This window comes from Syngnathus acus, chromosome 10 (assembly GCF_901709675.1).
Source record: "Syngnathus acus chromosome 10, fSynAcu1.2, whole genome shotgun sequence".
In the NCBI taxonomy this organism is placed as follows: Eukaryota; Metazoa; Chordata; class Actinopteri; order Syngnathiformes; family Syngnathidae; genus Syngnathus; species Syngnathus acus.
The window spans coordinates 15894862-15904015 of NC_051095.1; the positions used below are offsets into that span (position 1 = coordinate 15894862).

At 41.7% G+C, this 9154-nt stretch overlaps 1 protein-coding gene across 1 annotated transcript; it reads left to right on the top strand.

The window, feature by feature from the left end:
- Nucleotides 1–2179: 2179 nt before the first annotated feature.
- klb (klotho beta) lies at nucleotides 2180–8950 on the top strand. Its single transcript, XM_037262536.1, has 6 exons — nucleotides 2180–3114; nucleotides 3968–4481; nucleotides 4725–4993; nucleotides 5065–5321; nucleotides 6533–7458; nucleotides 8283–8950. Exons 1-6 carry the CDS (start codon nucleotides 2380–2382, stop codon nucleotides 8675–8677), a joined length of 3096 nt encoding a protein of 1031 aa, XP_037118431.1. The 5' UTR covers nucleotides 2180–2379; the 3' UTR covers nucleotides 8678–8950.
- Nucleotides 8951–9154: the final 204 nt, after the last annotated feature.

Consider the following 9154-nt stretch of genomic DNA (forward strand, 5'->3'; position numbering starts at 1 on the left):
GAGATGGAGAAGAATAATTAAGGACAAATAAAGGAATACCTTAGGGCTTGAAAGTTGAAAATATGGACCGAAACACTATAAGGGTTAAGATACGGAGACAATACTTCCAGTTCCCACACTATTAAAAACAGGAATTATATGAAACAAATATCAATGAAATAATTTGCATTTTGGTTATCTTCATGAAAAACTGATTTGCTAGTTTATTTACATCCATCCATCTTCTGAACCGCTTGTCCTCACAACGAGGATGGTGGGTGTGCTGAAGCCTATCCCAGCTGACTTCGGGCAGTAGGCGAGGGATTCCCAGAACTAATCGCAGAGCACACAGAGACAAACTCTCACACTGACGGGCAATTTGGAGTGATTTGTCCTACCATCCATGGTTAGGGGATGTGGGAGGAAACCCACGCAAGCGCGGCAAGAACATGCAAATTCCACACAGGAAGGAATCGAACCCGCATCCTCAGAACTGTGAGGCGGACGTGTTAAGTGTTCACCATGCCGCCAGTATATATACAGTACTCTAAATATTTACCATAAATATTGCTTCTTTAATTTGGTGCATGCATGAGCACTACCACCTATTGGCACAGGATGGCAGTAGCTGCTAGAAAAGAGGGGAAGCGTTGGAAACACCTCTCAATATCTTGCATTGCAGTTCTACCCTTTTTCAAATTTAAAAATATCAACTATCAGAGAATAATTTTAATGTTTTCAAACAAACTATATTGATAACAATATTCCTATCAATCAACCATATATTTTCATCAAAATCAAAAGTTTTTTTTTTAAATTAAAGTACAAATTCCAGATTATGCACAGCAGTATTATACTTAAAGGTTGCAACGTACTGAAAATACTCATTTATTGAATTTTAATAGGTATGGAAGATAGATAGATAGATAGATAGATAGATAGATACCAAACAAATTCTATCAAAATTTAGTATTTTAGTACATATGTATGTATGTGTTTACATAGTTATAAATATAGTTATCGATATAAATAATATGTATAATAATAGCAGCTGTCCAACTCAGTGAATCTGCTTCTTGCCTCATGGCACAGTGTTTCCTGAGCAACTCCACTGTTTGCTCTCTACACCTACACACACTGCCTTAATGACAACGCTGCCCTGACCTGAAGGCCTAATTAAAGACAGTGACACATAGACAGATGGGCATTAAAACACATACGCACTTTCCAGCAAAGTGAGCCTGGGTTACTGACTGAAAAATAGAACAAAATTAAATAAAGTTATATGAGCCGGTAACCTTGTTGTCACCCGTCATGCTTTTATTGAATTTAGAGAGAACACTGCAAGGGGTTTTCAGTGCCTTTTGGTCATAAGATTGTCAGAAGAAATATAGTTTTTCATCTAGTCAATGTGTAAATTGTATTTATGCTCCTTCCCTTCCTTAATAAATGTCCCTGAAGGCATCACAACTAATGTCAATTGATTGAAGCTCATATTTGCAATTTGACTCAAGACATTTTGGAGCTCCTCGAACAGTACAGAAAAGATATAGACAATGCCACAAACCCCCCCTCACAGCATACAGTGATGCCCTGAGAAAGTTTAATTTGTTCCGTGAACATGCTTGTAACTCAAATCCATTCTATTTCAAATTATCTTTCCTCATTTAAATGAATGAAAATGCCTTAAATATCTTTCAGCCTCTCAAAAATATTTGGAATGAGTTTCACACATTGCACACTTAAATAATTTGTTTTTACAGATTCCGCCGTTTCTGCAATTTTGCACAATATCCATTGAATTAAATCTTCAAAAATGTAGCAAAAAAATTATTGATGTGGATTACATTATGTCATTGCTATATTGTTATCAAACATAGCCTACTATTTCCCATTTAAAACCTACAGTATTACAAACAAAATGTGTTTTTTGGGGGATGGGAGTTAATGGGAGGATTTTACTCATTTCAATGGGAAAGGATGATGGGAGTGTTACGAGCATGGTCACGAACGAATTAAGCTCATCGCTGTTATTAAATGATGTACTGTACCTCAAAATAATGATCTGCCCTTATATACATTTTTTAGCGGGGATTGATAGGTGAGATGTAAACACACCTCGGAGTGACGCAAGCAAGGTGGCTGATTATCAGTCAACCTTTGTATGTGTTAACATGAGGTGGGAGGGCGGGGCTGAGTGGTAGGACAAGTGCACAGAGCGAGACGGTAGGAAAGTCTTACCAGGTTTACAAGGCTCACACCGCTTCACATATTGCAATATCTGGACTGTGGCTGTTTCTCCTCCAACATGGATCTGCTGTCTTAAAAAAGAACAATATTTCCTACTCCGACTACGCAGACCGTCATGGGATTTTCTGGAACAAGATAGACTCCTTCAGCATGCTGGACTTTTCACCCCATCTCATAATTCAGCGCTTCTTACTGTCCTTGTGGTTGGTGAACACTTGGCACCGAGCGACTGGCTCTATTGGCGATGGCAGACAGATGTGGCAGATGCCCAAGCCGGTCGCTATCAGTCTAGAACAATCCTTTCTTCATGATACGTTCCCCGCAGGGTTCCTCTGGGGGTCTGGGACATCCGCTTTCCAGACCGAAGGATCGTGGGACAAGGATGGAAAGGGGGCATCCATCTGGGACCATTTCACCCAATCCAAGACGGACAATGTGGCCAGTGACAGCTATGTCCACTGGGAAGATGATGTGCAGGCACTTGAGTATCTGGGGGTGACATCGTACTCTTTCTCCCTCTCGTGGCCTAGACTGTTCCCTGGGAATGCAACAGGTCCTCCCTGTCAACCTGCTGTGGAGCACTACAACCGTCTCATAAACAGGCTGGTGGAAAAGAAAATTGAGCCCATTGTCACCATCCATCATTGGGATCTGCCGCTGGTCCTGCAGGAGGCGTATGGAGGATGGAAAAATGACACACTTATTGAACTGTTTGGGAACTATGCTGCCTTTTGCTTCCGGACATTTGGGGATCGTGTCAGGTACTGGCTTACGATGCATAACCCGTACTTGGTAGCTGTGCAGGGGTACGGCGTGGGGCTGCATGCCCCTGGGGAAACTGGAGGACTTGCTGCCTCTTTTATTGTGGCCCACAATTTGATCAGGGTAAGTAAGTCTTTCATCATGTGTACTTTGCTGCAAATGAGTTATTTTCATCTTTTGTTCCCTTAATTAGTCAGTAAAAAAAAAAGCACCAACTTGCTGACGTCTATTTATTTGTCAGATATTTTTTGGTCAATAAACAGATCATTTTATGAGATATGGAGGTCTAAAGTCCGCCATGTCCGTACAGTGTGTGACAGGAAGTCATGGAGATATGCCTCGATAATAATCACTCATGTTTTTGTCATTTAAAGCGCTGGACAGATGGTGTGTGTTGACACTCATATGAGAAAGAGATCATTATAGTGTTAGGTCAAGTGTATGATTACCATGTCTGTTGCTCCGGTCATACAGCCGTCCCTCAATATCTCACGGTTATCTTTTTGCAGATTCAGTGCATCAGCAATTGTTCACTATTTTACAGTAACACATTTTCCACACAAAAGCCAGGAGGAAAGAGTCCAAAAAGACTGAAAATGTCTAACGTTTTGGAGCATTTCACACTTAATAAAAGAAACTAATTGCCCTTCTATGGTAAAGTAAACATCCTTAGTGAGATGAATTGTGCACGTTTTGTCTTTTTTTTTTCGGAGGGGTGAAAGAGATGCTGGAATGGACTAATGACTTTTCTCCTGTGGAAAATAGTTTCCTTTTTCTAGCTAACAGGGAATGTGACCTATTTTCCACACTCCCTTCATTTCAATGGTCAAAGATGATTTGAAGTGTAAGTGTTTTAGTGTTGTCACGGAACGAATTAATCTCATATCCCAGGGCACCACGGTTTTTGTACTTCATCACTTCTTACTACTGAAAATGATTGATGAATTAGTAATGTTGTTTTTTCTGGGATTACCAGGCACACGCCAAAGCCTGGCACATCTACGATACCCACTACCGCCCAGAGCAGAAGGGTAAAGTGTCCATTGTTTTGGGCTCCCACTGGGTTGAACCTCAAAAAGGCCAACCCGTAGCCACCGGTGTCGATCTTTGTCAACAGTCAATGGATGCTGTTCTTGGTTGGTTCGCCAGTCCCATTTTAGGTAATGGAGATTATCCGGCTTCTTTGAAAAACAAGCACGGGGGCCTCCTGCCCACATTTACTACCAAGGAGAAGCTGTGGGTGAACAACACAGCTGACTTTTTTGCCCTGTCCTTCGGGCCAAACAACCTCCGTCTGGGCCGCACCCTGCCCCACTTTGGCCAGGTTGTGTCACCAGATCTTAGGCGCGTTCTGGGTTGGATAAAGCTGGAGTACGGGGACTTGCAAGTTCTGGTAGCTGAGGGTGGATGGTTCTCTGAAGCTAGTGTGGGAAGAGAGGACACAGTGGCCATTTACTTGATGAAGAGATTTATCAACCATGTATTACAAGGTACAGTGTTGAAATATATATGATTGAAACAAAATTATCTTTATTCATAAAGCTGTTATGAAAATAGATTTTACTGTTTTAATTGTAAAAATTTAATTGTATCTGAATATCAACAAAAGCTCAATATAAACCTGTTTATTATTATCATTATTGTTATCAATGTTATCATTATTATTGTTATTATTATTATTAGTAGTACTAGTAGTAGTAGTAGTAGTAGTAGTGCTATGTTTTGTGTTCCAGCTGGCCGGTTGGATAGGGTTCGGTTGCTAGGCTACACTGCGTGGTCACTGGTAGACAGCTTTGAATGGAACTACAACTACTCAGTCCGCCGGGGCCTTTTCTATGTTGACTTCACTCATCCTAATCGAACCAAGACGCCCAAAACCAGTGCTCAGTACTACAGGCGGGTTATTGCTGACAATGGATTCCCCCAAGTGGAACCCTCCAGAGAAGTTGAAGGCAGTTTCCCCTGTGATTTTCACTGGGGTATTGCTGACTCCACCTTGCAGGTAAATGCATTCAGGCAAAATGGATCCAAACAAATGCAACCATCCATTTTTCTCTCTCTCTCCTTTGTTAGGCCCGCTTTTACCCCTTCTCCCCCCAATTTAAAGATCCCAATGTGTACAGCTGGAACTGGACAGGCGATGGATCATTCCGTGCAATCCCAGGAGTACAGCTTCATACTAATCGTTCCCAGTGCACAGACTATCTGGCCATCCGCAGTCATCTCTACCTGTTTGCATCTACTGGGGCAACACACTACCGCTTTGCTCTAAACTGGTCTCTGATTCTACCACATGGAGACCTTTCTAGTGTTAATGTGGAAGCACTAAGGTAAAAAAACTCCTTATTTGAAAATACTCATTTTAAAACCCTAACCCACATCACCAATCTGAGACCAGTGGTGCAAATCATGGGTGCTTCGACTTTTTCTGTTGAGTTTACATGTCCCCCCCCCCCCCCTTCCCATGTTTGCATATTTTTTCAATGGGCAGTACAGCTCTCACCTACTCAGTGAAGACTCTTGGGTGTGAATGTGAAAATGAATGTGCCATGTGATCGACTGGCGACCGGTCCAGTATGTACATTGCCTCTCGCTGGGCACCTACTTTGAAATAGGGGGTTACTTATCAGTCACCCTGTATTTTGTGCTAATGAAGAGCCAAACTATATAACGGCATTCATACGTTAAAAGTGATAGCGGGCTTTGGGGTTAAATTTCCGGATGAACTTAAAATGCCCTATAACGACAGGCGAGGTTACAACCGAGATACGGTGGTGCTGAAAGACTCACAACAAAAGCATAAATGGGAACTTGATTGGAAATGTTCCTTTATCAATTTGTGGAAATTCAACCTGTTGGACATAATATATATGATGAGAGCTCACTCTACTAAACAATAACCAAAGATATGAATAGGTAGGCATGACATGCTCCTTTTCCGCTGCATACCTACCGCAATGCTAAGCTAATGTTAATGCTTTCAATTACATGTAATGAAACCATTGCACCTGCTAACATGGTTGCCATGCATGTCCATGCATTTCCATTGACTGCTGTTTCGGCACCACGTGAGCGTGCTCTCTATTATATCTGTGACAACAAAAGCATAATCCAGCACCAGTAAAAAAACAACCTCTTCTGGAACTGGCAGACTTTGACAACTATTGTTTGAAGGGGCTTTTTAGAGAACTGCACTCTATTTTCTGTCTGTTAAATCTGGAATCTGTTGGTTCAGACTAGAGTTTGCACTGTAACCTTTGTGAATTTTGCTGTTCAGCTTCTTCTTAGTGAGCAGCAATTTGTTTAAAATGTATGAAACAATTCAACAATTGGACATGTGTGTACTAAATCTTAGAGGTCAAATTAAGTGTAGCTGAAAAGTGTATAGTTCATAGAGGTTCATCCAGAAGTTTCACCCAAAAGTTGAATGAAGATCTCTCACTTTTTGTGAGTAGAAAGTTCTTTGTTGTTCCTTGTTCTTTGTTGTTCTTTCAAGCCAAATCCAAATTAACCTGCTCTTTATTTTAACACTGTTTGAAAGGTACTACCGCTGCGTCCTCACCGAGCTGAAGAAACTGGACCTGGAGGCTTTGGTTATCCTCTATTACCCGACCCACAAAGCTCCACATCTGGGCTTGCCCGGTGCCCTGCATGCCTCTGGGGGTTGGCTCAACTACAGCACAGTGGAGGCCTTTCAAGAATATGCATCTCTGTGCTACCAGGAGCTGGGTTCCTGGGTCCGTTACTGGATCACAGTGAATGAGCCTAACAGACTCACAGATATTTATTCCAATGCGAATGAGCGACACCAGGCTGCCCATAACCTCCTTTTGGCTCACGCGAAAGCCTGGCGGCTCCATGAGCTAAAGTACTCTCGTCAGCAGGGAGCTATGGTGTCACTGGCGCTTCACGCTGACTGGGCTGAGCCCGCAAACCCCTTCCTCCTACAGTCACATGGAGCGGCAGTTAAGAGATTCCTTCTTTTTGAACTTGCTTACTTTCTGGACCCGTTGCTGGGGACTGGAGATGAGGAGAAGCAGGGCAAAGAGGACTACCCACTAGAAATAAAGGCTTACCTGAAGGAGAGAGCCTGGCCACGGAGCCAACAGACATCTCCTCTTCCTACTTTTACCAAAACTGAAAGGGAAGAACTCAAAGGTGCATTGAGTTTCATTGCGTTGAATCATTTCACCACACGCTTGGTCTCTCCTTTTCCAAATAATGTACAGAAGAACCACCCTGGCAACCATGACTTTCTTATCCTGTCTGATCCCACCTGGCCCTCCTCCAGACAGGGCCAAGCGCTTGTCCCTTGGGGACTGCGAAAGATCCTGAACTGGGTGACTGAGCGATACGGAAGGGCTCGGCCTATCATTATCACAGCAAGTGGGATTGATGACCAGGCTCCTGTACAGGATACCATGAGGCAGCACTATCTAAAAAGTTACCTGCAGGAGGCTCTTAAAGGTCAGCCTTTTGTTTTTATTAGGATGAGTACAATACGCGTTGACTTTTTAAGCATTTCTTAGTGCTGATTCTCTCCAAAGAATACATTTTATTTGCTACTCACAGTTGAAGGTTACTGTAAAACCATCACATAAAGAAAAATGGGAAATGTCAACATACTATACATCACTCAGAGCCATACAGTATTATGTTCACCCATTGATTCTTAAAGTATGGCACCGAGCTCCTTCTAGTGGTATGCAAAAAAATCACTGCTCATGTATACTTGCATTGTGTTTAAAATTTTAAGTTCAAAACCATTGCATTTCATTTTTAAAAATGTTTTGTTTTTAATTATTTGGGTATACACATTTTTTATTTTATTACTTTTTTATTTGCACTATCCGTTTAACTAAATCCTTACATATGTAGAGTTGTATTTCCTATATTTAGGTGTCGTGTAGTAGTTTGAGAACCACTTCTCTATGAAGTGTGTTTTCCTCTGCCAGAAGTAATGTTCATTTTCACTCCTGTGTAAGGTACTATCAGCATGGATTAGAATGATGTTGACGCCCAGGCAAAGCTCGACAAGCAATATAGATTTTATGACTATATTGCCGCCTCCTATAAACTCCCAAGGAACCATAAAGATGATAAAAAAAAAAAAGTGGGAGGGCAGAGAAACAATGGAGCGATGAATTAGATTAGGTTTTATACCTCGCCCTTTGTGGCCATTTGCTCACCTACACTGCACCAGCAAACATGAGTAGATTTACATCCAAAAGACACACCGATGGTTAATTGGCGATAAATTAATATCTCTGCTTCTCTTCATGTTTCTTCAGCACGCCAGTTGGATGCAGTCAACCTGCGGGGCTTCTATGTGTGGAAACTGCAGGATGATCATGGACCTCAGTATGGTCTTTTCAGCTCACCCCACCAACAATCCAAAGAAAAGGCCTCCGTTGACTTCTACAGACAAATCATCACCCGGAGCGGGTTCCCCAAAGACGCCACGTTGCACAAATGCCGCTCGAATAAGGTCCAGCCAGTGTGTAACTTATGCGTGTGGCTGTCCAAGAACAAGGCGCTGACGGTCTTTGGCTGCTGCTTCATAATCACAGCTGTCATCTTCATTGCACTGGTCATCTCCACTGTTATCACCAGAAGAAAGTACATAAAGGGGCGGAGGAGTGCAGTGAGCATGATGAGCAGGAGAAGAAGACGAAGGATTCAGTGATGTGCTCGTGTAAGCCTGCTGTCAAGTGTTAAACACAGGACAGACTCATGTTGGTGTAGGTGTTTTAAAATTCACAATTTACTGTTTTCAGGGGTACCTGGACCCCCAAAAGTTGAGAACTCCTGAATTCGTGTACATACAGTTAATAGAGCAAATTATTCAAAATATATTTCAAGTATTTGTTCAAATAATGAAATATATTCTGCATATTGTATTAAAGATAAAAATACCGCTGGCCACTCAAAATTCTAGGATGGTGGCTCTGAAACCCAAGATGTCTGTTTCAAAATGTATTTTCCTCTTTATAACTCAGAATACATTGATTTTAAGGTACATGTACAAAAGTTGAATGTGAAGTTTGATATTGTGAATATTTTGTTACCCAGTGTATGTCTGTATATAATTACAGTTCCTGAGCTATACTAGCATAGACAGTTTTGAAAACTCAAATCAAGTATCATTGATCAATGTTATTTT